Source organism: Abramis brama (genome assembly GCF_963993115.1).
Source record: "Abramis brama genome assembly, chromosome: 23".
NCBI lineage: Eukaryota > Metazoa > Chordata > Actinopteri > Cypriniformes > Leuciscidae > Abramis > Abramis brama.
This window is the reverse complement of record NC_139985.1, coordinates 24,559,707-24,586,535: the sequence shown is the minus strand read 5'-3', so window position 1 is coordinate 24,586,535 and position 26,829 is coordinate 24,559,707. Positions and strand designations below refer to the sequence as shown.

Sequence of the window (26,829 nt, the reverse complement as noted above, 5' to 3'; positions counted from 1 at the left end):
ATTTACAGCTGCTCAGCACAGTACTCAGTACTCTCCCAGAATACATCTATATAAAATAAAGACTTCTTTAATAATATTAGGTTATGATTGGTTATGATTGAAATAAGATGAAATACAGGGCCTGCATGTTTTTTTAGTTGTTTTTTTTACACTGTCCAAGCTAAAGTTTGGTGAGTAACTTTCTGCAGTGAAATAACAAGCTTTAAAATAAAATCTTTGGCTGTAGTCTGTCATGTAATTTGATTTTAATCACTCTAACACACCTTATCATTTCCTTCTGATGTTGAGATCTTCACTTAAGATGTCTTCACCATCCTAAGATGCATGCTGAGTGTACCTATGGTCATCCCTTGAGGGGTTAACCGTGTGTGTGGTAACACATTCCTGGTTGTTTGTGTAGAGTGGCTACAGCCCACTCACTGCTCTTTGACTCTATTACCCTTATAAGGCAGGCGGCACCATGGCAACCAGAGGGCTTGAATAGCAGTGTCAAATCCCTGAACACACAGACACACGCTCGCTCACCCGCCACTACTCGGAGAGAGAGAGAGAGAGAGAGAGAGAGAGAGAGAGAGAGACAGAGAACAGTGCAAGGTTTGTTGGCCAGTCACCACAGACGCTCGGGTCAGCTGTCTCTCCTGACTGCTGGATCTCATGATTTACTGATGAATGGAGAAAAGCAGGGGATGGGAAGTGGCAGACGGTTAAAAGAGCTTCGGATCGGTTCCTGGAAATGCTGAGGCCCCGTAGACCATACGGCTGGACGAACCGGCACTGACGAAACAAGGTACGGAAGGACTTTCTGTCGTATTTGCACAGAGCATACTGAGACTTTCCTCTGCATGGTCCAAAGGTGCTTCCTTCTCTACAGTGAGAAGCAAGTTGAAAGAGCATTCTGGATTGTGTTGTTTAACAACGAGAAAGACCAAGGAACTTTCTTGAACTTTGATCCTTGAGGAGAAGGGTGGGGGCTGAGTTCTGTTTATCATTACCCAGGTTGCTGTCTGCATGTTTGGCATTGTGGTTTAGTGCTGTTTGGAAATCAACTCTTTACTTGCAGTTTAAAGGAGGCAGTTTCTTTTGGACTGTATGAAGTTTAGATAACCCCAGATTTTATGGCTCAGATGTTACTCTTTCATAGCTCAGGGGACTGGAGTTCTCAGTTATCAACTCTCAGATTCTCCTAACCCTTAGGGAAAGTAAAAGTAGACACAAATTAGACCACAGTTAAACCATAAAGCTATAAAATGGATGTTGATATCTCAGTTAACATGGTCTCGGAAGAATTTTATGAGAAATGTTTGAGTTCAAAGACATTGGTATCTTCAGAGAACACTGTTGAGGATCTCTTCTGAAACTCTGGAGAAGACACTTATGAGATTAGTGGAAACTATCGAGATACTAAGTGATTTTTCTTCTGTAGGTGATTAAAACAAATGAATACAAATAACACTGGCAGGTTGAGTCAAACCTACCCAATTGACTTGTAATACCCGTAACGTTTCTAAACACAACGCCGTGTTTCTCAGCACAGAAGGAACTGGTTTAACTTGTTGGTTACTAGGGGGCATGTCGACTAGGTTTTCCTAGTGAGTTTCATTTTATCCACGTCTCCGAGCTGTGCAGCATGTGGATGAGCTTGTTTTTCCCCCAGAAGTCTGGGTGCGTTTATGTGTAATTTATCATTTCCTGTGAAAAGGGCAAGGTAAGCTGTCCAACTCTGAACTGCTCATTGAATCAAACGGATCTTGAGATCTTCAGAGTTTTTGTGGTTAGAGGACATGAAGAAAAGCAACAGGGATGAGCGCTCCCCTCACAGGATTTGATATGACATTTGGCGGCAATAACATGTCAGCCTGGTAAGCCTTGGAGGTCTTCAGAGTACTGTTAAACGTGTTTTTCCTCCAAGTCTGACTTGTTCGGCTTACTGTCTGCAGCTTAAAGGGATTCGCTCCGGGGCGGCTCTGAATTCTCGACGCGGGAAGGTTTCTCAAGCAGCTCCTGCTGGTGTACACAGACATGGCCATGGTGAGCGGGGGATGGGCCAACCCCAACGGCAGCGCTAATGGACTCGCTGAGAAAGGTTACCTGCGGGGGGAGGAGGAGGGGAGCTCGCCCCGGGCAGGGAACAGCGACGTAGAAGGTGGCGAGGAGGACAAGGCCTGTGTGGTGGACTGCGGTGTGTGTGGAGACAAATCCAGCGGCAAGCACTATGGCGTTTTCACCTGCGAAGGCTGTAAGAGTTTCTTTAAAAGGAGCATCAGACGGAACCTCAACTACACTTGCAGGTGAGAAACACAGATGCATTATCTATCACGCTGTCTTCCATTGTTAAGCAAACAGGTTCATGTTTTCCCACATAAAAGAAATTAACTGGTTTGTGACTGGTAAGACAACAGCCAATCACACGCTCAGTTTCCAGATGTAGCTCAGCAAAGGAATTTGGCTGAACTTTCTGTGAACTCTGCTAACCTCTTACTGACATTAAAATTAGAGTGTATGTAAGTGAACATTAACATACTCATGAATCAGAGCCTGTAATAGAGGAGATGAATAAATAAAGTAATCATGTTATAATGTTAATCAAGTAATAAGTACTAATGTTAAGATTTAGGCCATTTTCTGCAAGTAAAGAGGATCTGATTTCACATTGCATCAAATCCTTTCTTACTTGAGCACAATTGTATTTCACCAGTCAGGTCACTTACACCTTGTCCGAACCAGGTACAACGCAGCAAACGACTAGCCATACAAGGGCTGCATCCGAAATCGCATACTTCCCTACTATATAGCCTAGTAGGCAACAGGAGAGGATTTATGAATGGCAGTGAAGCAATGCAACTGATGCTGCTAGGTCACATAATAATGACAACATGGCGAATGTAGTATGTCCAAATTACATTCGAACACACAAAGTAATTACTTATTCAAAAGAAGTACCTACTCAAGAGAGTATGCGATTTTGGACACAGCCAAGCTATCTCTCATTGATGAGCAATAATACTGACAATGACAAAGAAACCACAAGTCATTTTAAACTGGACTTTTGAGGTGACAGAAACTGCGATGCGACAGAAGTTGAGCAGAGTTCAAATGTATGAAAAAACAACAGCATGTCCACCAGTGATTTAATCAGCAACAGTTCCTGAAATCTGAGTTTTTGCAAACCAACTGCAAACTTAATTGGCTGTGATTGTGTTGTTCCGAGGAACATGTAACATGCTACATTTCCATTTCCTCAAAAATACCCAGCCATTACAGCTGAATGTGGCACATATATACATGGCTGTCGAAACACAATTGTGCATGTTGTGCAATCCAAGATAATTAATTTAATATTTCATTTATAAAGGTGATTGTGTCTTAAATTACAGTGAAGCTGATATGTACTTAAGATTGTTTTGTATGTCAAGTCTCAATATAACAATATTCCCAAGATATGCCTTTATTCTGCACAAAATTTCCATGTCAGGAATGGATAGTACTAGAATGAAAAAAGGACTACACGACACCGTTTTCAGCTAAAAACTAAAAACTTTATGCATTTTGGCCTTTCATTTACACAACAATTATGTTTTGGGGGCCTGAAAATGCAAAGTTTTAAAATAGGGATTGAAAGTTTTTGAAAACTATACCGTTATCGTCTTTGTGTAAACTACAAAAAAACGTTGTTAAATGCGCATGCACATATTCAGTCTATAGGCGAATGGTGTTTCTTTAGAAAGTGATATTGCCAACTACTGGCCTGGCAGTAGAACAGTGTTTTTAGTCGTTTTCGCGGATCCGTGTTGACGGGAATCGTTTTGACAACGTTGTCATCTGTACGCGTGAAAACACAGAGGAAAAACTTAAGGACTGATTTAGTACATCATTGTCCAGTAAACATATCCCCATTCAGGGAAAATATTATTGAAATTTTATTTAATTAAGAATTTGATCTTGTTTTAATCATGCAACATGACAAAACAAATTCAATCTGTAAATGATGTTCACAACTATTTACAGTTTCTCTGTTTATTTGAACACTCATTATCTTTGGAAAAGTGCTAAATCTTAATTACGCTTTGTTATCTCGTGTACTTTCCTGGCTCAAAGGTATCTAAATTACCTTCACAGGTCAAACAGAGAGTGTCAGATTGATCAGCACCACCGTAATCAGTGTCAGTACTGCCGTCTGAAGAAGTGCTTCCGGGTCGGTATGAGGAAAGAAGGTCAGCAAACCAGTAATATGTGTAATGTAAACATTGTAAATACATTCTTGTTTATTATTACTAAATACCTGACAGTTGTCCTGAAAAAAACAATTTCCTACATAAATTGGCCAGTTTCATGTTACTTGTATCATCGGAATAGGGAGTTATTTGTTTATAATTTGTTGGATTTTTTATTTTATTTTCCAGCGGTCCAGCGTGGTCGGATTCCTCCCTCACACGCAGGCATCAGCCCAGCCTCCATGGTTGGAGCAGGCGGTGATGTTGGAGGAGGTCCGGGCATGGGTGCTGATTTCTATAATGGTCAGCCAGTGTCTGAACTCATCTCTCAGCTGCTGAGGGCAGAGCCGTACCCCAACAGCCGCTACGGAGCCCAGTGCGGCCAGCAGCTCACAGGAGCCAACAGCTCCATCATGGGCATTGACAATATATGTGAGCTGGCAGCCCGACTGCTCTTCAGTACCATAGAGTGGGCCCGGAATATTCCGTACTTTCCTGACCTGCCCGTGTCGGAGCAGGTGGCCCTTCTGAGGCTCAGCTGGAGTGAACTGTTCATCCTGAATGCAGCTCAATCAGCTCTGCCCCTGCACACGGCCCCCCTACTAGCAGCTGCTGGTTTTCACTCCTCCCCCATGCCCGCTGACCGCGTCGTGTCCTTCATGGACCAGGTGCGGGTCTTCCAGGACCAGGTGGACAAACTGGCTCGACTGCAGGTGGATTCTGCTGAATATAGCTGTCTGAAAGCCATCGCTCTTTTCTCACCAGGTGAGTGATGAACCCATGTAAGAAATATATTCCAAAAGTACAGTCTTGTAGAATTCTCACCAAAATCATTATTAAATCAAGATATTCATAGTAATGCATAACTATTACTACGGTTTATACTTAGGGATATAAATTTGAATTAATTTGCTTAGACTCGTCCCAGACTGTTTACACAAACATTGTCTTTCAGAGGAGTGCTATTACATTGTAGGTATCAAACTTAACATTTTCACCTGCCCTTCGCCACATTCAAGAGGCATTTAGCCATGTCTATGACAATCACAGAAACTTTTGAGCTGAAATTTTGACTTGAGTAACCATATAGCAATCCCCCGAACACCCTACAAACTGCATAGCAACTTGCTTAAAACCACTAAGAACTTTAACCACATAGCAAATAGTAGAACCTCTTAAATGCTTAGCAATTTGCTAAAACTATTCAGTAAAGACATAGCCACATGCTAATACCCCTCAGAAAACATTAGGAAAGGCTTAGCAAAATGCTAAAACATCTCAGAACATGTTAGTAAAGGTATAGCAAAAAGTTATAACCTCTCATAACATGTGAACACAAAGCATCATTCCAAAACCCCTCAATACAAGTTAGTAAAGGCATAGCAGCAACATGTTAAAAACCATTCAACACATGTTAGTAAGTGCATAACTACATGCTAAATAACATGTTTGCAAACATGCAAACAATGCTAAAACCTCTCACAATAGCACATAAATGCATATTTACATGCTAAAATCATTCAGAACATATTAGTAAAGGCATAGCAACTTGCTAAAACCTCTCAGAACACGTTAGTTAAGGATTAGGAACATGCTAAAACCTCTCAGAACATGTTAGTAAAGGCATAGCAACATGCTAAAACCTCCCAGAACATGTTAGTAAAGGCAAAGCAACATGCTAAAAGCCCACAGAACATGTTACTAAAGGCAAAGCAACATGTTAAAACCTCTGAACATGTTAGTAAAGATATAGCAACTTGTTAAAACCTCTCAGAACACTTTAGTAAAGGATTAGGAACATGCTAAAACCTCTTAGAACATGTTAGTGAAGGCAAAGCAACATGTTAAAAGCCCTTAGAACATGTTAGTAAAGGCATAGCAACATGCTAAAACCTCCCAGAACATGCTAGTAAAGGCAAAGCAACATGCTAAAAGCCCTCAGAACATGTTAGTAAAGGCAAAGCAACATGTTAAAACCTCCGAACATGTTAGTAAAGATATAGCAACTTGCTAAAACCTCTCAGAACACTTTAGTAAAGGTACTGCAACATGATAAAACTTCCCAGAACATGTTAGTAAAGGCAAAGCAACATGCTAAAGGCCCTTAGAACATGTTAGTAAAGGTATAGCAACATGCTAAAAGCCCTCAAAACACTTTAGTAAAGGATTAGGAACATGCTAAAACCTCCGAACATGTTAGTAAAGGCAAAGCAATATGCTAAAAGCCCTCAAAACACTTTAGTAAAGGCATAGCAACATGCTAAAACCTCCGAACATGTTAGTAAAGGCATAGGCATAACATGCTATAACCATTCATAACACTTTGGTAATGGCATAGCAACATGCTAAAACCTCCGAACATGTTAGTAAAGGCAAAGCAACATGTTAAAAGCCCTTAGAACATGTGAGGCATAGGCATAGCAACATGCTATAACTGTTCATAACACTTTAGTAATGGCATAGCAACATGCTAAAAGCCCTCAGAACATGTTAGTACAGGCATAGCAACATGCTTAAAGCCCTCAGAACATGTTAGTACAGGCATAGCAACATGCTAAAAGTCACTCTTCACAAACTGATTTCTAAAAAGTCAAGAGGCCCAGTCAGGCCATTATTTTTTAAGCTTATCTTTGTAAAAGAGAAAATAACAATGCCAAATTTCCATTGCGCTCGCCGTTTACTGTTATTTCACTTACAGCTGTGTTGTAATCTCTGTGTTCCTCTTCAGACGCATGTGGGCTGTCAGATCCGGCACACATCGAGAGCCTGCAGGAGAAAGCACAGGTGGCCCTGACGGAGTACGAGCGCATACAGTATCCGGGTCAGCCCCAGCGCTTCGGCCGACTCCTGCTGCGACTGCCTGCCCTGAGAGCCGTTCCCGCAAACCTCATCTCTCAACTCTTCTTCATGCGGCTGGTAGGCAAGACGCCAATCGAGACGCTTATCCGGGACATGCAGCTCTCTGGAAGCTCCATCAGCTGGCCGTACGCACCTGGACAGTAGATGAACAATCAGAGAACTTGTTCCCATGTCCCATCTCAGGCTGCTCCCATGATTCCACAGTAACTGTGTGGATAGATGTTGTGTTGTTGGTTTTGTTGATTTTGTATATAGTGTATGACTAAAAGAGGATGACAAATATGTTCCTATGCAGTTAAATTGAGCCATTCAGTACCAGGATACCTCATGTTTCACATCATGAGCATCAACAAATTCTGTCAAAAACATTTGACAAGATGAATGATAAACAAAGGGCTGATTATGAAGAAGCCCGCGAATATGTGACACAGATCCAGAGTTTTAAAGAAGAGTTTATAATAGGCCACCTTCTTCTCTTTTGAGACCATAGTGAATTAGTGTAGATGTACATTAAGAATCTTTGTAACAGACTGAAATGTTGGGATATATATATATATATACTTGAAAAATCAATGGTGAACAGTCAATGGCTATGTTTAGAATGGAATACTTGCATACTGCAAACTAGGAATGTGCCTGAAGCCGAATACCATGTTCAGAAAGGAAATGATGCATTCTACGGAGCCCCTAAAAGGACATGGTGATGGAAAAAAAGTAATGAGATGGGAGGAAAATATATTTCAATGCTTTTTCGTTCCCTTGCAATTATATAGCTGGGTAATTAAAATTGCTGGCCTATATAATTTGCAGCCATCAGAGAGCCGCTATCAGTTCGCAGGGTATTGAAATCACTTTTGAACATGTGTTTGCTTTTTTACTTTAAATTTCTAAATCGTGAACAATCGTACTCCATGTATAGGGAGCAGCGGTACTGAACACACATTTTACAAGATAAGGTATTTGTCAGTAACGCTCAGAATCTCTTGAGCAACAAATTCTATGCCATCATCCTGTCAGTCATCTTTCCTTACTATCTTTACGTGATAAGTGAAATCTTATATGTACTGTAATGTAACCGACTATCTCAGCCACCCTTACATGTCCCTTTAGGGGCTCCGTAGAATGTGTTATTCATTTTTTTTTTGTGTGCCTTTCCGAATTTAGGCTTCGGGCACATCGCTACTGCAAACTGCACACTACTGTATACTGCTTTATATTAAAAACTAAGTGAAACAGTATGAAATATGCAACCTTAAGTGTTCGGAAAAGTACTATGCTAATTGTTGTCACATGACCTCATCATATTGCATGTTTATCATCAAAATATGATACACTGCATTGTGGAATACAGTATTCTATGCAGTGTGCACTGCATGTATACGTTGGTAAATTGCCATCCAGGTATCACACACTATGCACAATATACATACTATATACTAAGAAATATTATGAGTAGTATGGTAGTATGCTATTCCAAAACATAGACCATGTCTTGTCCTATTTAAACAGATCTAGTGAGTTTTTCATTGGGGTGGAAAAAACGGTACAAAATTTTACATTGCTGACTGTGGGAAGTATTTTTGCAGATTAAAAATAAAAATCAATGATAAACAAACAAGCTCTTATGTAGGAAGACAGTTGCATTTTCAGCAGTGTATTGAAAAAAAGTCAAATAAAAAAACTTCAAACAGCAGAAAAGGATATTTGGTCCAACTTTTCGTCTAAATTGTATTATTACTGTATTTCCATGATTGCAGACATCTACACATTTGCTTTACTGGTCAAATACTTCAGGTTTAATAAAAGCATACCCTTTTGAATAAGAAGTACTTAAAATGGAAATGATATACTTTAAAAGAATAAACTTAATTGCAAACTGAATGTAATGTTTTCAGACATTTAACTGCATGTTACTTGCAATTTTCAAATCAAGTATGTTCTTTAGTATATCAGTCAACACATAAAAATAAGTGTTCTTATTTAAATCATGACAAAATATTATTAAAACATAATTAAAATGTACTTTAAAGTTAAACCTTAAAAAGTGCACATTTTTAAAATGTACCTTAGTGTATTAAACATTTATGAAAGTGTGCTCTCAAAATATACTTTTAAAATTTGAAGTACACTACAAGTGCATGTTCAATACACTTAAGCACATTTCTTTTTCACAAGGAAAAGTTTTCAAAGTTGTTAGAATACATTCATAAATTTTATAATATAAACATGAGTTTATCATAAGTGAGGAAAAACAAAACGTTCCCTTATAAAGAAAATTCTAGACATAGGCTACTACACTGACTTTTGAAGTTTTTCAAATATTAATAATTAAAAAGAAAACTTAGGTTTATTGCTTTTTTTATTTTTATTTAATGATAATAAAAAAGACTGCTAAAATAGTTTTTTAGCCTTTAAATATAATATTTTCTTTATTATTATTACAAGATTGTTACACCACCTTTGAATGTTTTATTTGTGTCCATCAAAAATAACTAAATTCATTTTTAATTCAGAAATTTAAAAGATGATCATATCACTTCATGATAATCATACCACCCACCCAGACACTCATTCTTCCCGTTTCTAATACGGAAGAAGAGAGAGTCCTTGGTTATTTTTGGCCTTGCTGATAATGTGGGCTGACTGTCACATATACTGATCAAACACTGTCATCTGCTGGTGGTTCTTGTCTACAATACAATACAATACAATACAGCCAAAGTTGTATACCCGTGAATTAATCGCATCAACGTTTACACATGCTCACTTGACAATTTGATTAAGCAAATTAATTAATTAGACGAAAAATACGAAATAACTGACCTAAGGACAGGGTGTGTTTAGTGCAGCCCAGCCCAACATGACACAATAGTCAAAGGGGAGGAACCGAACCGATCACCGACACCCTCACTCACATTATTATCAGTGAAAAATCACTGAAATAAACACCCAGGAGAACAAACAGGGAATAAAAGTTGAAAATGTCGTTCATACCCGGCCAGCCTGTCACAGCTGTTGTGGTGAGTTTGCGATCAGTATGATAAAAGTTTTAGCATGTAACGTTAACTGTTACACTAGCATTATTGCACTAAGCTTTGTGTGCATTGCTTTGGTGGTTTTTAATTCTGACAGTGATCCATTTGATATCGTTTGACTGAGAAAGTGGTTAATTTAAACGTTATTTTTATAACCAACACTAATCTATTATATAACAGGAAAGTTTAGTTAAGTTTATTTGAGTTTAAGCTAACAGTTGATACAATGGAAATGGTTAGCATGCTAGGCTAACGTTAGCCAGGGGCGGACAAAGTGAACAATAATTGACGTTATATTGTGTATATAAATAATTGGTTATAATAGTTTCTATATTTTTATTTATTTTTTACTTTATATTATATATTATAAATAATTGTTATGGGACACAATTTAACGAAACCAAACGTTTTACGAGTAAAATAGACCAAAACCAGAGAGTGTTGGCTTATTGAAATACTGTTTGAATGAGGCATATAGCTATAGCACTTTCATATGTATTATGCACATGTTTGTATTAAGCTACTTTGGGGGATCCAATCAATACTGAAAGATGCAATTTAGTTGGGGTTTAATTGTCCATATTTGAACTGTTCTGATGTCACTCAGTCAGGTGTGACGTAACCAGGTGTGGTTCATGTGTTTCAGGTAGGTAGTGCTGCTATATATGGTCATAAACAGCTGTGCTTTAGGATGTGCCGCCTACCTAGACAGCATTTTTGGTTATCAGCCTATGCTGATAGCTAACTACATTTTTGAAACATAAACTTAGTGTGTCTGTTTTCTCTCTTTATTTCAGCAACGAATTGAGATTCAAAAATTACGGGAAGGCGATAATTTAATACTAGGATTCAGCATTGGAGGGGGAATCGACCAAGATGCAAGCCAGAATCCATTTTCTGAAGACAAGGCCGACAAGGTGAAAAATCATGTTTAGTAAAAATTCATTATAGTTAGACTGAGTGAGGCATTTTTCCTTTCTGCTGCTGAGGTCAGTGTCTTTAAAGTGACTAGATGTCTGAAATGTAAACAGGGCATTTCCTAGTTCAGTGATCAAAATATCATCTGACACAAATCTGACACTTCTTAATTAATCCAAAAACGGGGACAATAATTTTTTTGGTATGTTTGTTTCCTATACTTTTATTATGATTAATAAATTATGATGATTACAGGCCAAACTGACTCCTTTAATACATTTAGGCTAATCAAAATTGCATGAAAAATGGTAACTATTGCAAACAGCAAAATAGATCAAAACAGTATAATAACAAAATTATCACTGTACAAAACCACATTACAAAAACAAAACATAATATATACCACTTAAAAGATAAATAAAACTGTAGCAGTTTTTTAAACATTTTCTAATTGTATTTTAATTTGCATTAATTTGCATTTTCACAAACTGAATATACTCTATACCGTAATTACAACTGTTGTTTTCTAATGTTATTGTATGTTTGTTCTTTTGGAAGTGGATCTTTACACCCTAGTTAGGTTTACTGCATTGTGAAGGAGTAACTTTCGGGAAAGTTTAAAATTGTGTGTTAAACAATCCCGCACTGTGTTATAATCCCGTCCTGTTATAGAGTGTATACAATTCATGCATACATTCTTGTATGTTTTTTTGTTGTTGTTGTTGTTGTTTAATTTTATTGTTGTGGGTATCATTTACTTTTATTATATTTGATTATTTTTATGATTTTTCCGGGGCAAACTGATCCTAACTAGTTTTAATAAAATTCATTAAAAAAACACTATGAAAAATAGTTTATATTAACCATTGCAAACAGTTCAGTTGACCTTACAAAAACAAAAAATAAAGTATGTCCTGCAACTTTTTTTTTATTCATATCGGAGTGTACTTTCACCATTGTGGTATAGATGAGATATGTGTGGGAATTACTACATTTTAAGAGCAGAACTTTTGGAAATGTTTAAAGTTGTGTTCAAAACAGTCCCGCACCCTGTTCTGGCCCTGACATATACAAACACAAACAGTATATTTCCAACATGAATAGTTCATATGTAACTTACTTGAAACTGATAACGGTGTCTCTTTTGATGATGATAATTGGGCTACCAATTAATTGGGGGATGGGGGGGGGGGGCAGGATGGGGGTTCTGATTCGGTAGTATAGATAAAAGCCCGCCCGCACTTACAATTGATTGGTTGGGTCCTTACATACGCTTCGTGAGGCACACTATAGCACACACACGCAAGGTCTCTCGCTCCCTCTCTCTACACGTTCTTCCCCCGGTAGACGTAGAATCCACGGCTGGATCAATGAGAAGTCCTATTACAACGACCATCATTTGAAGTGTCACACAGTTCTGAAATTATCGTACATTATAGGATTTTTTCCATTATTGATCGTACATCGTACAGAGGTCAAAATTATCGTACAAATACGATAATTATCGTACATCTGGCAACACTGGTGTGTGACCAAGTAATTAATGTAGCTTTCAGCCCCCTCTGTTGGTCAAAATTATAAAGTTTTTTTTGCAGTATTTTGAACATGCTGTAAAACAAAGACACTTTCAGTGACAGGACACCAAAAACCAGGACTGTCCCCAGAAAAAGGGGAAATCTGGTCACTCTAACATACAAACATGTCATATTGGGCCAGTTGTTCAAAACATTTAATCTGGATCAAAATGATCAGGATTTAGAAATTCCATTTTTTCCTATTCAGGATTAGGTAATCCGTCTTACTTTTATGCCGGTTTTTCAAAGCAACATTGGACTGGATCACCCTGATCCAGATACACAGTTCCCTTTCAAGGGAACTCCCGTTGCGTCGAGAATGACGCTATGGGGAACGCTTTGCGTGATGACGTCTTGAAGCACATGTAAAATCAGTCCAATGGTGTGGCGGAACGTCAGAGGCGGGTGACGTCACGTACCAGGAAGCTATAAAAGCCGGCCCGAAACAGAAAACGAAAGCTTTCTGAGTCTTCAGTCGCGCTCTGTGTTGAAATCTGTCCTTGTTATTTGGTGTTGTCTGTCTATATATATATATATTTATTCAGATATGGCGAGCAAGCAGCAGTATCGAGTGTGTGTCCATCCCTGCCCGCGTTATTTAACGGGAGGTGACACACACACTCTTTGTGTTGTTTGTTTGGGAGAGGAGCATGCCCAGTCAGCACTCGAGGGTGGTGACTGTGTGCATTGCTGTGCGCTTCCATTGCGGACGCTCCGATCCCGGTTGGCTCGGTTCAATCCCGACCACGTTCCCCAGGGCTCGGGTCCCGCCGCGGCTGAGGCTCGGCGGCGATCTCAGACCTGGGGTTCGCAAATGGATCTGTCAGTGGATGTTGAGACGGGCTCTGCCTTATCTCAGCCTCTTACTGACAGATCCAGTGCCTCTCATCAGGGTGTGGAAGCACGCGCTGCGGTTTCTTCCCCCCCGATAGAGGCACCAGTACTACAACTATCCAGCTCTGAGGAGTTGGATGTTGTCAGTATTGAAGCTGAGTCTGAGGATTCGCCACCTCAGTCTCATGCATTTGAAGAGCTGCTTGATGTAGTTACTAGAGCAGTTGACAGACTTTCTATTGAGTGGCCAGAGGATAGGCAGGACGTTCGTTCGAAAAGCAAACTCGACGAACGCTTCCTGCCATCTCGTGCACAGCCTCAGCGCAGGAGTCTTCCGTTTTTCCCCGATCTCCACACCGAGGTGTCGAGATCGTGGGGAAAACCAATGTCATACAGAGTATACACACCACAAACATCCCATTACTCTTCCATCTATAAATATAAAGAGCATGGTTATGGGGAGATGCCGAAGGTGGAGGAGACGTTGGCGAACTATCTCTCTCCAGCAACGGCATCTTCCTTGAAGACTCCTACACTCCCCACTAAACCAGTAAAGTTTACATCTTCCCTGATTCATAAATCATATGCAGCCGCTGGTCAAGCTGCAGCGTGTCTGCATACGATGTCCCTTATGCAGGCTTATCAGGCAGAATTACTGGGTGATTTAGAGGAGGGCGGGGGTATTGGTCCTGACACAGTAGCCGAACTGCGTAGAGCCACAGATTTGTCTCTCAGGGCCACCAAGGAGACCGCTAAATCAGTCGGGCGGTCTATGGCAGCCCTGGTGGCCACTGAGAGGCATCTGTGGCTCAATCTGAGTGACATCAAAGATAGAGAAAAACATGTTCTTTTAGATGCGCCGGTTTCTACTGTTGGGCTATTTGGAGATGCAGTGAACAGTGCGGTAGCTAAATCGCAAGAAGCTTCAAAACAGGCTGCTGCACTCCAGAAACTTCTCCCCCGCCGTTCTTTCATTGAGGCTGCTGAGCGGGAGCAGCCTCACTCCTCTAAAAAGAGCGCTGATCATCGTGCCACTCAAAAGCAGAGTGTGTCCTCCCGTGCTCCCCCACAAAAATCTCGGGGACACGGAGGGCGCGCTCAAACCCAGCAGTCTTCGAGGGGTAGAGCGGATCTGCGGACCGTTATTACTGCCAAGAAGGCTGCTGGGAAGAAATCCTGACGTCCGAGGGCTCAGGACTAATGAGGGTAGTCCCCCCCGAAGCAGAGCGGTTAACACCTCTTTTTACGGTGCCCGTCTCTCTTCGGTACCCTCAGGGGACCGTTCTGCCAACCCTGCCGCCTCAGGTGTTACAGGGCGCAGCGGTCTCCGGCGAGCACATATCTCAAGGACCACCCGGAAACGTAGTGGCCTCGGGATGCCCGCCCCCTCCGAGGAGGGTGTTAGAGCAGTCTGTTCGGTCGTTCCCTGCCGGTGCGCCGTTACAGGGCGACGAATTGACTACTCGACAACAACAAAATCCAGAAACCAGTCTCGAGAGGCTGGTACCTCTAGTAGAATCGTTGACAGCGTGGAAGCTACTGTCAAATGTTTCTCGTTGGGTCCTGCAGACCGTAGAAAAAGGGTATCAGATACAATTCAAGAAACGCCCACCTCGGTTTATGGGGGTCCTGCCCACAGTGGTGGGCCCCGAGCAGGTTCTGGTTATGGAACAGGAAGTAAACACTCTGTTAGAGAAAGGGGCCATAGAATATGTACCTCCCTCCGACAGGGAAGCCGGGTTTTACAGCCGGTACTTCATAGTTCCAAAGAAGGACGGGGGATTGCGTCCCATTTTAGATCTTCGAGTTCTGAACGAGTCAGTCATGCAGCTCAAGTTCAAAATGTTAACATTGAGACAGATCGTGCCACAGATCAGGTCCGAGGACTGGTTTGTCACGATAGACCTCAAGGACGCATATTTCCATATTTCCATCCGTCCGTGTCATTGGAAGTTCCTGAGGTTTGCTTTCGGGGGCAAAGCATACCAATATCGGGTTCTTCCATTCGGCCTAGCTTTATCACCCCGCACTTTCACCAAATGCATGGATGCAGCTCTGGCGCCGCTGCGCCTCCAGGGTATTCGCATCATGAACTACATCGACGATTGGTTGATTTTAGCTCAGTCGCATCAGTTGGCGGTTCAACATCGAGATGTTGTTCTCGCCCACATGAAAGAGTTGGGGTTACGGCTGAACGCCAAGAAGAGTGTGCTTTCTCCACTCCAGAGGACCACTTTTTTAGGCGTGGTTTGGGACTCAGTGTCGATGCAGGCGCGCCTGTCACCGCCACGTATAGAGTCCATCCTTGCAGCTGTGAAAGGTGTAAAGCTAGGCCAGCTACTCACTGTCAAACAGTTCCAGAGACTGTTGGGTCTCATGGCAGCAGCTTCCAACGTGATACCTTTTGGACTACTGCACATGAGGCCCCTGCAGTGGTGGCTCAGGACCAGGGGGTTTTCCCCGAGGGGCAACCCATTTCGCACAATCAGGGTCACGCGGCGATGCTTACGTGCCCTGGTTATGTGGAAGAAACCTTGGTTCCTGTCCCAGGGCCCAGTGTTGGGAGCTCCTTGTCGTCGCAAACTGCTAACGACGGATGCTTCCCTCACGGGTTGGGGAGCGATCCTGGAGGGTCGCTCATCTCAAGGTCTGTGGGAAGACCATCATCGTTCCTGGCATATCAATCGCCTAGAGATGTTAGCTGTCTTCCGGGCTCTGAGGAGCTTTATCACAGATCTCAGGGGACACCATGTGTTAGTACACACGGACAACACGTCGGTAGTCGCCTATATCAACCACCAAGGGGGTTTGCGCTCGCGCCCGTTATCCAACTTGGCACGCCATATCCTCTTGTGGTCCCAGGGGAAGTTACTGTCACTCAGGGCAGCTTACATCCCCGGGGTCCAGAATATAGGAGCAGACACTCTGTCGAGGCAGGGGCCGAGGCCCGGGGAATGGAGGCTCCACCCCGAGGTGGTGGAGCTGATATGGAGGGAGTTCGGCCAAGCACAAGTGGATCTGTTTGCGTCTCGAGAGACGTCTCACTGTCCACTTTGGTTCTCCCTCACGCATCCAGCTCCTCTGGGACTGGATGCTATGGTTCAGACGTGGCCGAGGCTACGTCTGTACGCCTTTCCCCCAGTTGCTCTGCTCCCGGGAGTTCTGGAGAGAGTTCGCAGGGACCGGGTTTGCCTGCTTCTTATAGCCCCGCGTTGGCCGGGCCGAGTATGGTTTCCCGATCTGGTCTCCCTCCTCGACGGGCATCCTCTGGAGTTACCCGTCAGGAGAGACCTTCTGTCCCAGGCAGGGGGCTCAATATTTCACCCCCGCCCAGAACTGTGGAACCTGTGGGCTTGGCCTCTGAGGGGGCCCAGCTCATAGAGTCAGGTCTCTCAACTGAGGTTGTTGAGACCATTCTACAATCCAGAGCTCCCTCCACGAGGAAACTTTATGCCCTGAAGTGGAGAGTCTTCACTTCTTGGTGTAGTGACCGTCGGTTGGACCCAGTTAACTGCCCAATTGGTACAGTGCTGGAGTTCCTGCAGGACCGGTTCACAGCAGGTCTAACCCCGTCCACTTTAAAGGTTTATGTGGCGGCCATAGGTGCTTACCACATTCCTTTGGGTGGAATGTCTGTGGGGAAAGACCCTTTGGTATCTCGTTTCCTTCGTGGCACTTGGAGGCTGAGGCCTGCAGTTCGCTCTAGGGTGCCACCTTGGGACTTGTCCATTGCGCTACAAGGCTTGTCCCTGGCCCCCTTTGAGCCTATTGAGGAGGTTCCTGAGAAGTTTTTAACGCTGAAAGCTCTTTTCCTTCTTGCCATTTCCTCTCTCAAGAGAATAGGGGATCTCCAAGCGTTGTCGGTTGCTCCGTCATGCTTGGAGTTTGCTCCGGGTATGATCAAAGCATTTCTTCATCCGAGACCGGGCTATATCCCCAAGGTCCCCACTAATGTGGTCAGACCTATTGTTCTGCAGGCCTTCTGTCCTCCTCCCTTTCAAAATGCGGACCAGGAGGCTAATAATTTGCTTTGCCCTGTGCGGGCGTTAGACGCATATGTCCACAGAGCTGCCCTGTGGCGAAAAAGTGATCAATTATTTGTGTGCTTTGGGTCCCCTAACAAAGGAGGTCCAGTGTCTAAGCAAAGGATGAGCAAGTGGGTGGTCGAGGCTATCTCACTTGCTTATGAGGCGGCTGGGCAGCCTTCTCCTTTGGCTGTCCGGTCGCACTCTACAAGGAGTATGGCGGCCTCTAAGGCCCTTATTTCAGGAGTTTCACTACAGGATGTCTGTGATGCGGCAGGCTGGTCCTCACCGCACACTTTCGTCAGGTTTTACTCTTTGGATCTAGACTCTGCTCCAGGGTCTCATGTTTTGTCATCCTAGTGCTGCTCTATTAGATTACACACAGGACAGACATTCGTAGCTATGGAGGCGTTGGTATAGACGTTCCCCATAGCGTCATTCTCGACGCAACGGGAGTTCCCTTGAAAGGGAACGCCTCGGTTACGACTGTAACCTCGGTTCCCTGAAGAGGGAACGAGCGTTGCGTCGCCTTGCCATATCTCCTTCATGCCTGTCAGCTCGACTTCAGACTTTTACGAAGCTTTCGTTTTCTGTTTCGGGCCGGCTTTTATAGCTTCCTGGTACGTGACGTCACCCGCCTCTGACGTTCCGCCACACCATTGGACTGATTTTACATGTGCTTCAAGACGTCATCACGCAAAGCGTTCCCCATAGCGTCATTCTCGACGCAACGCTCGTTCCCTCTTCAGGGAACCGAGGTTACAGTCGTAACCGAGGCGTTTTCAAGATTACCAAATCCGGATTACCAGTGCTCTAAATGGGACAACACATCACAATGTGGGCTATCAGCTATATAAAGAACAGGTAGAAGAGCCACCATGGGGTCACTGTAAGTGTTTCTTATTTAGAGACAAAACACAAAAATAACATAAACATCCACTTCCATTCATAATTTCTTTTATGACCTCAAATATACATTAACAAATACATTGTGGATATTTTGAAAACGTCTTAAAAAAAATTAAATGGCTAAATGTCCAAAATAAAGAATGTTCAGGGTTCTTCTTCATCTGAGGAGGAGAGACCAGCATTTCCAAGCCCTGCTTTTAGGAGGTGGATCTGAAGTTTCGCTTTGGTTTGCTGCAGTTTTTGGTCAGCTTGATTTGTTCCTCTGCCAGGAGTATCTGTGCTTCTGCTCTTTCAGTTTCTCGTTTAAGAAGTGATTCATAGGCATCATCATTATTATTCGGCAAAGGACGCTTCAAGCCTCTTTTCTGAGCTCCTGTGACTGCTGGCTCTACCAGTGAGGATCCAGGTTGTTCTTCAGTAATAGGGCTGAGATCCAGAATGAATGTTTCCTCTGCATTAGGAGGAACTGGCTCTTTTCCTCCACAATCGTAGGCTCACCATCCCCTACAACACCTTGAATCCTGTGCAGAGCTTTAGAGTTCTCACCTCCAATAATGTCCAGAACCACATCTGTGTATTCACCTTTCTTAAAGGGTTTGTTGCCTGTTTGGGTGTTTTTTGCTTCAGCAAGGTCCTTTGTTGCTCTGGCCCTCAGATTCTTCCATCTAAATTTCACTTGCTCCAAGGTCCTCTTCTGGCCAGACCCCATTGCATTCACATTCTGGGTGATTTCAACCCAAATGTCTTTCTTCCTTTTGTTAGTCACCATTCCACCCGTAACAGAGCCTTCCTACTATTGAGTTATAATGGCACTTAACACCCTCCAGCAGTGCATGGGTTTCCGCAACGGTGAAATTAGGTCCTTTTGAGTCCATGGTTCCACCTCATCTGTTGTAGTGAACATAGTATGTATAGGCCTTGGGCATGATTGATTTAATTGAACACAAGCCACAGCACGTCATCCAATTGGTGTGTGGGTATTTGACAGCCATCTTATATTCAGCCTTACTCAGAGGACTTAGAGAGAGGCACTGACATGGCAGGTATTGTCCATCGCTACCACCGTTTTGGTGGAAGAGGATACAGTCAAAGGGTGTATGTTGAGCGTGCACAACCACTGGAGCAATACACCACTGAAGAACTGTATGCTTGCTTTCGCTTTGGGAATGCTGATATTAAGTTTGCAGAACTTGTCAAGCCAAAACTTCAACGGAGAACCCGAAGGAGTCACAGTCTGTCTGTGGAATAACAGGTCCTCATTGGTCTGCGCTTCTATGCATCTGGGACTTTCTACCAAGCTGTTGGTGACAATATAGGAGTGGACAAATCAACTGTGAGTGATGTAGTGAAAGCTGTGTCAATTGCATTGGCCAGCCGGGTCAATCAGTTTGTTTCACTTCCAAAGGATGTCCAGATTGCCCAGACCAAGCACAAGTTTTATCTTTTGGGGAACATGCCCAATACTATTGGGGTTATTGACTGCACTCATGTGCATATCCAAGCAGCTCATGAGAGGGATTGGGAGTACATCAATCGAAAGGGGAGGCGCAGCATCAACATCCAACTTGTGGGCATCACAAACTGTGTCGTGAAGTGGCCTGGGTCTGTTCATGATGCACGTATCCTGAGAGAGAGTGCTTCATACAGAGAGCTCCAAACCAACCGACCGGATGGCATAATATTAGGAGACAGTGCCTATCCACTCCTACCATGGCTGATGACTCCTTTTCTTGCAGCAACCACACCTGCGCAGGCACGCTTCAACACTGCTCATTGCAAAACAAGATGTGCAATTGAGCGTTTAAATGGAGTTCTGAAGAGACGCTTTGCATGCCTTAACTACTTGCGAGTGGAACCACAGGGAGCATGCAACATAATACTTGCGTGTATCGTCCTGCACAACATCGCTACCAGGTGCAATGTCCCTCTCTGTGATGATGTTTATGATGCACCTGAGCCTGTTGAAGAACCAGACCAACCTCTGGCGTTCTGTCAGAATGAGGGACTGACTGGACGTATAGTAAGGGATGCAATTGTTAGACGTTATTTTTGACAGGCTCATCTCTGATTGTTTCTTTGAAATGAATATACGGTGATGAATGACAGAAAAATGGAATATATTATTTTTGTTTGTTATTGAAATCTGTTTGGGGGATTATTTCATGGGGACAAGATCATTTTTATTTTATTTTTACTTTACTATACTGAATAGCTTAATTGGTAGCCTATGTCTACTTTATCTACTTCACTGTTACAACGGTTACACAAGTCAAGTGCAAAATATAAATAAAAGTATATACACTAAATGATACAAATGTATTATTTGACCAATTTTAAAGTTTTACTACATTTTCTTCCTGGAATCCACCTTGAAATCCTACCCCCTGTTGGGATCAGGATAATCCTGTTTTTTTTTTTTGGATCAAGGTTATCCAAATCCTACTGAGAAGTTTTGAACAACACAAACTGAAGGTCTGATCCAGATTAAAACTAGGATTGGATTCCGTGATCTAATCTGATTTCAGATTCCCTCTTTCCCTTTTGAACAAGCTATTTTCAAGATTTGATCCAATCCGATAACCAAAATCCGATCAGCTTACCTTTGAACAACTGGCCCATTGTGTCAAAGCTTTGAAACAATCCGACACCCGTCTTCCATGGTGACCCCTAGTGGTCAGAAGAGTATAAATGCAACAAAAACCAGACCCAAACATGCATAAAAACACCTTTTACAAATCTGTTGCACATTTATTTTAAAGTAAAATCTTTCAAATGCAAGTGTCTATATTATTTTATCAATTGTCAGGTTTTTTTTTTTTTGTTCTATGAATGGCTCAGCTAAACAGGCCAATAAGAGACTATTAACTAATTTGAATTATACCAATGTCTAATTAAAACGTCTACAAAAGTATAAAACTGATCAGAGATCAGGTAAAACCCACAGACACTTGTTCATTGGTTCTCAGTGACTCCTCATGATTCATGGGTTGACAGAGAGACAAAATGTAGGGTGGAATTTGATTTCGTCCTTCTGGAATGGATTGGATCATGAGAAATGGGGCATTGCTAACTAAGGGGGCATTTACACGACACTGTTTTCAACAACAAAAACAGGAATCTTTTTATGCGTTTTGACTGTTCATTTACATGACGACTGCATTCTGGGTGCCTGAAAACACAAGCTTTTGAAAACTGTTTTCAAAGTGCAAGTTTTTGAAAGCGATAGCATCATCGTCTTCGTGTAAACTACAAAAACGTGAATATGTTAAAACGGTGACTGACGTCATGTGTTCAGTCTATAGGCACGTAGTGTTTCTTTGCAAAGTGACATTGCCAACTACTGGCCTGGCATGAATAATACAGCATTTTTAGGTGTTTTCGCGGATCCATGTGATCGGGGATTGTTTAGACAACGTTGTTGTCTGTATGCGAAAAACGCAAAGGAAAACCTTTTTGTTTTTAGTACATCGTTGGCGTGTAAACACACCCTAAATGGAGGGAATGTCAACATTTTTGATTAAAGATTACGAAGGCATACGAATTTCAAAAAAATGATGTGTACGACTACGGATAAATCATTAATCACAAGCACTAAAACATTCTGAAAAAAAAAGTAAATTTTGATTTCATGGTGACTTTTATTTAACATGAATAGTTAATGTGACTACCTTGAAACCAATAACAATGTCTCTTTTGGATAATTTATAATAGTGCTCTGCTCTCATTCGGGTTAATTTCTTCATGGCTAAAGTGGCGGTGTGTGACTAAGTAATCAGTGTAGCTTGCGTTGCACCCCCCCTCTATTGGTGAAAATAATTACTACACCATTGCTCTAGTAACCAGCAGGCTATGTTGGTCAGGCTTTTGTAGTGTATTTGTGGGTGTTTTGAACGTTCTGTAAAACAGGGACATTTCCGGGGACTGTCCTGTTACCCTGATTCAGAAGTGACCCTTGTAACTTTATTTATTTCACAGGGAATCTATGTCACACGTGTATCTAAAGGTGGACCTGCAGAAGTGGCTGGTCTCAGGATAGGAGACAAAATTATGCAGGTGAGAGGCACAAACCTGTCATCCATGTTGTAATGTTTTCTCGCTGAGATTTTTGTCCAAAACAAAACCTGATTTTACTAAATGAATCTCCACAAGAGGGAGCTGTGACATTATTTTTGTCTATTTTGTTTGTTTATTATTTTGTGACTTAGTAATTTCTTGCTTACTATTACATGTTGTTTGAGGTACTGATCGATGAATGTTTGTTTTGTCATTTTATATGTGTATATACTTAATTCATTTTATATTATATATTTTATATAATCCTTTGGAATTGCTGGGTCAAACATCATCATCATCATCATCATTATTATTATTATTATTATTATTATTATTATTATTATTATTATTATTATTATGAATTGTCAAGTAGACAACACTAGTCAGTTAGGAAGATTACTGGATGCAGATATTTATATTATAGCTTTTCACGTCATCAGTCACACACACACTCAAGCTCAGAGGATCTCCCGGTTCTTGGCTCATTTTGAGTCAGACTTATTAATTCAGTTAGCCTAACTCGCTCTGAACGGAACATTGAATCAGTAAGTTGTTGAATCGAGAACCGCTACAGTCAGATCAGTCCAATTAATTAATCATTTGGTACGATTTTAGATTCGGTTTAATAGGTTCAATGAAAAAAATCAGTTTGTTCACGAATCGTACACTGCTATTGCATCATGTTGCACATGACAATTTCTTCAGTTCAAAATAACAAGTAACGATATGTTTTTATGAAATAAGTATGATATTATGCTTTGGAATGCAGTGAAGTGAAAGTAAAAGCTTCTCAAAATAAAAATACTCAAGTAAAGTACATATACTTGTAAAATGTACTTAAGTACAGTTACAAAGTAAAAATACACCACTGTATAAAAGTAGTCTATATGACCAGGGCCAGCAGAAGCTCAACTGCCGCTCTAGGCTAAACATGTTGTGCTGCCCCCACTGCAAACTCAGTCAGTGTTGGGGGGTAACGCATCACAAGTAACTCAAGTTATGTAATCAGATTACTTTTTTTCAAGTAACTAGTAAAGTAATACATTACTTTCAAATTTACAACAAGATATCTGAGTTAACTTTTCAAATAAGTAACAGAAGTTCGATCTGCTCACATCTGCTCTTGGCACTGTATGCTGTACACTGTATTCAGGAATTTCACTAGAAAAGTAACAATGTCTGATTTGTTAAATTGTTTCTTTGTTCTAAATTGTTCTAAAAACACTCATGGTGCTTTTTTCGGTCTTTTTTTTTTTTCAAATACTGGTGACTGCCCTTTTAACAATGTCTTGTGTTTTTCAGTTAGTTTAAAGAGGACTTATTAATCTTTTTTACATTTTTCATTTAAATAATGGATGACATATTCCTCATTTTAATAATTACCTACCAAAAAAGGGGGCAAAGCCTGGTTGAGCATTAGTAGTGTTTTGAAACTCGTGGTTATGGTCAGGGTTGCCAGGTTTGTGTAACAAAACAAAAAAACAACCGTGGCAACAGTGTCACAACACACTGGTCCAGTCGACTAATCAGAGCACATTGCACTTTTCAGAGGGAGGGGCTTCATTGAAACAGGAGCTAAACAGGCGTGCGTTTCCCGTACAACGACATAACTAACTGGTTCACTACCATAGTACGATGCATTGTTGAAGAAATCAACTAGCTACTCACGACTGTTTCCTGAAACCATACTGTCGCAAAGTGGTCTTTCAACCACGTTGGTTTATGACGTCGCGCACGTGGTGGAGTAATAACTTATTTTAATGAAACTGTTTTGAGATTGAATTAATGCTAGATGTTTTGATATGAATTACAGACATGGCATCTGAGGACTATTTCTCATTTTTCTCAGTTATTTTGCTTTATTTCCAGATTCAATCATAGGCTCGTTCTTACATAGTAGAGCACGTTCGCACATGTGCACTCTTCAAAAACGACGCTTTAAATCTCTTGAAAAACTAAAAGATGTAAATGACATTTGTATGTATTCTAAATAAAAGACACAGGTTGTACTGAATGTCAGCTTGCTTATTTTGCTCCAGATAAGGATTTATTAAGTCCACATGTCATGAAAACTAGAAACTATGCTTCTAACCACAGGGTCGAGAGATGGTTTCGGGAAACACCTTCTCGTTGAACTATGCCGATAACGACGGAACTTGCGAACATAGTTAGCTAACGATGCTTTTGGGAAATGCACCCCAGAGTGTTACTGACAGACTGGGAATAAAGGTGCTGCAACAATGTCAAATATTATAATTTTTTTTTTTTTTTTTTTTTTTTTTTTTACATTCAAGCATGAAAACGTATACTAATAGATCTGAAAAACAAAATCAAGACTTTGTAAAAGGGCATAATAAGTCCTTTTTAAGGAATAGTAGGATTATTAGTTTTCACCCATTTTATGCACGTTCACCCTCATGTTATTCAAAACTGGTTAGCAAATGAGCTGTGATGCTTCTATGGGAAACACTAGTTTAAATCTGGCTCGCAATCTTTCAAGACACAGTTCCCCCTTTTTTCAATATCATTTTCTCTATTTCTCTGATAAAAGTGGCAAAAGACCAACAATTCAATAAAAATGCTGAGCCTTTTGATGTCCTCCTGTTTATACTGTGAATATAGTTATATATTTGGCATAAAATGTCATTCGTTTTTGTGTGCGCCCAATGTTATTTGTAGGTGAATGGCTGGGACATGACCATGGTGACACATGATCAGGCACGAAAAAGACTCACCAAGAAGAAAGAAGATGTGGTCAGGCTTCTCATCACTAGAAAATCCCTGGAGGAAACAGTCAGGCAGTCCATGATGCAACACTAATGCAGAACACACTCATTGAGCTATTTGAATGTCCTTATTGGTAAATCTCATGTTCAGAGCATATTTTAACTAATAAGAAACAAACAGCTTCCCTCAGCCAAAGAGCGATGACAAGAAAGCCTTACTTGATCAGTCACCTCTTTTAAAGATCATTTTGATGTATTTGAACTGTAACTGAACCAGCGTATGTATGAATGATCACTCTCAAAGTACAATGTAAAGATTGTGGTTTGCATTTCATAATTTGCTATACTAATTTCCATTTATCTACACTTTATGCTAAATACTACACTATATGTACTACAAATGTATCATGGTCCCTGTAAACTCCATTTCATTTCATTCATAGATCTCAAGGGCTACAGTGAATTGTGTTCACCTCATTTCTCTTTGCTTCATCAACAAATACACCTACATACATCTTTAATGTATCAAGTATTAACAGCCAGAATACAGCGGTACTTTAATGACCACTAACTTGTGAGATCCTTTTTTAATTTTTGTAACTCTTCATCTTATAACTCTGTTTTTGTATTGAATTAAAACCATATTAGTGTAATATCATCTTCTGATCATGGGAAAGATGAAAAGCTTCATCAGGATTTGGCACAACAAAACACTACAGTTTTGTATTTAACAATACGTTTTTCCAACACTTTTGTTTTGAAAATGTTTTTGATACAGATTTTTTTTGGCATTTTGATTGTATGAAGATATATTTTCACTTAAGCAAATAAAGGAATCTTCTAGCACATGATTTGTGATTAATTGAAGTCAGCGATTTAACTAAATGTGAGTGTTTTCTGTCTCAGCTCTGATGTCTAATGAGTCTCTGATTGGGTCTTCGGTCAAGACTATAAATGTCTCTGTCTTCGCATTAAGCTTGAAGATGGTGACATTTCAAAGCAACAAATCTATCGTGACCTTTTGCTGTTTGTCCAGGCAGTTTTGTACTTCAGGCTACTTTCATCTCTTTAATGTTAGCAGGCAAAGGTGAGCACACAACCAGGTAGCTCATGATGCAACACACAGAGTGCTGTAAAAGAGGGCTGCCGATAATTATAGGGCGGCAATAGCTATGCAGTAACATCCATATTCTAGGGCACTGGTGAGAGAGAGCATATTAGACAGGATATAATTTGAACAGAATTACTTTTTGTTGAATTTGTATAATTACTAACATTTTCCTTTAATATTTAACAAATAGCATTCTGCTGTCAAATATGCATCAGGATTTTATCTAACCACCATTTACAATCACAATCGTTTAGCAGACGCTTACAATTAATCCAAAGTTTAAATGATAATTAAAAAAATAGATATAGAATAGTAAGTGTTAGTATTAATGGGTCAAGTGTTGCCGAATAAGATGCGTCATCAGCCGTGTCTTGAAAATGGCTAAAGACTCAGCAGTTCGGGTTGATGTAGGCAGGTCCTTCCACCAGCAGCGAACAGTCCAGGTGAAGGTCTGTGAAAGTGATTTTGTGCCTCTTTGAGATGGAACCACAAGGCACTGTTCACTTGCAGAACGCAAGCTTCTGGATGGCACATAGGTCTGGAGTAATGAGTTTAGCTATAGAGGTGCAGAGCC

General features: G+C 41.1%; 2 protein-coding genes and 1 pseudogene across 5 annotated transcripts; all 3 read left to right on the top strand.

The window, feature by feature from the left end:
- Positions 1-8,954, top strand: nr2f6b (nuclear receptor subfamily 2, group F, member 6b). 3 transcript variants are annotated; one of them, XM_084100529.1, is made up of 5 exons: positions 1-170; positions 1,938-2,288; positions 4,117-4,211; positions 4,401-4,976; positions 6,940-8,949. In XM_084100529.1, exons 2-5 carry the CDS (start codon positions 2,020-2,022, stop codon positions 7,212-7,214), a joined length of 1,215 nt encoding a protein of 404 aa, XP_083956655.1. In that variant the 5' UTR covers positions 1-170; positions 1,938-2,019; the 3' UTR covers positions 7,215-8,949. The 3 variants fall into 3 exon arrangements, with proteins under 3 accessions (XP_083956655.1, XP_083956653.1, XP_083956654.1); XM_084100527.1 differs by lacking the exon at positions 1-170 and adding an exon at positions 528-787 and having other exon boundaries at positions 6,940-8,954; XM_084100528.1 differs by lacking the exon at positions 1-170 and adding an exon at positions 1,599-1,859.
- Positions 8,955-9,767: 813 nt separating this feature from the next.
- On the top strand, positions 9,768-25,990 carry tax1bp3 (Tax1 (human T-cell leukemia virus type I) binding protein 3). The gene is made up of 4 exons (XM_084101678.1): positions 9,768-10,090; positions 10,903-11,022; positions 22,341-22,418; positions 25,098-25,990. The coding sequence occupies exons 1-4, from the start codon at positions 10,052-10,054 to the stop codon at positions 25,236-25,238; spliced, it is 378 nt and encodes a 125-aa protein (XP_083957804.1). The 5' UTR covers positions 9,768-10,051; the 3' UTR covers positions 25,239-25,990.
- Positions 18,434-20,519, top strand: LOC311074564 (putative nuclease HARBI1; annotated as a pseudogene). The gene has a single exon. The product of its transcript is annotated as a putative nuclease HARBI1 (transcript).
- Positions 25,991-26,829: the final 839 nt, after the last annotated feature.

Bases quoted from the DNA above. Each gene is read 5' to 3' on its own strand.
- nr2f6b (XM_084100527.1), top strand. From the start codon at position 2,020: ATGGCCATGGTGAGCGGGGGATGGGCCAACCCCAACGGCAGCGCTAAT. The intron at 2,289-4,116 runs GTGAGAAACACA...TTACCTTCACAG, and splicing joins AACCTCAACTACACTTGCAG to GTCAAACAGAGAGTGTCAGA. The intron at 4,977-6,939 runs GTGAGTGATGAA...GTTCCTCTTCAG, and splicing joins CATCGCTCTTTTCTCACCAG to ACGCATGTGGGCTGTCAGAT.
- tax1bp3 (XM_084101678.1), top strand. From the start codon at position 10,052: ATGTCGTTCATACCCGGCCAGCCTGTCACAGCTGTTGTG. The intron at 10,091-10,902 runs GTGAGTTTGCGA...TCTTTATTTCAG, and splicing joins AGCCTGTCACAGCTGTTGTG to CAACGAATTGAGATTCAAAA. The intron at 22,419-25,097 runs GTGAGAGGCACA...TGTTATTTGTAG, and splicing joins TAGGAGACAAAATTATGCAG to GTGAATGGCTGGGACATGAC.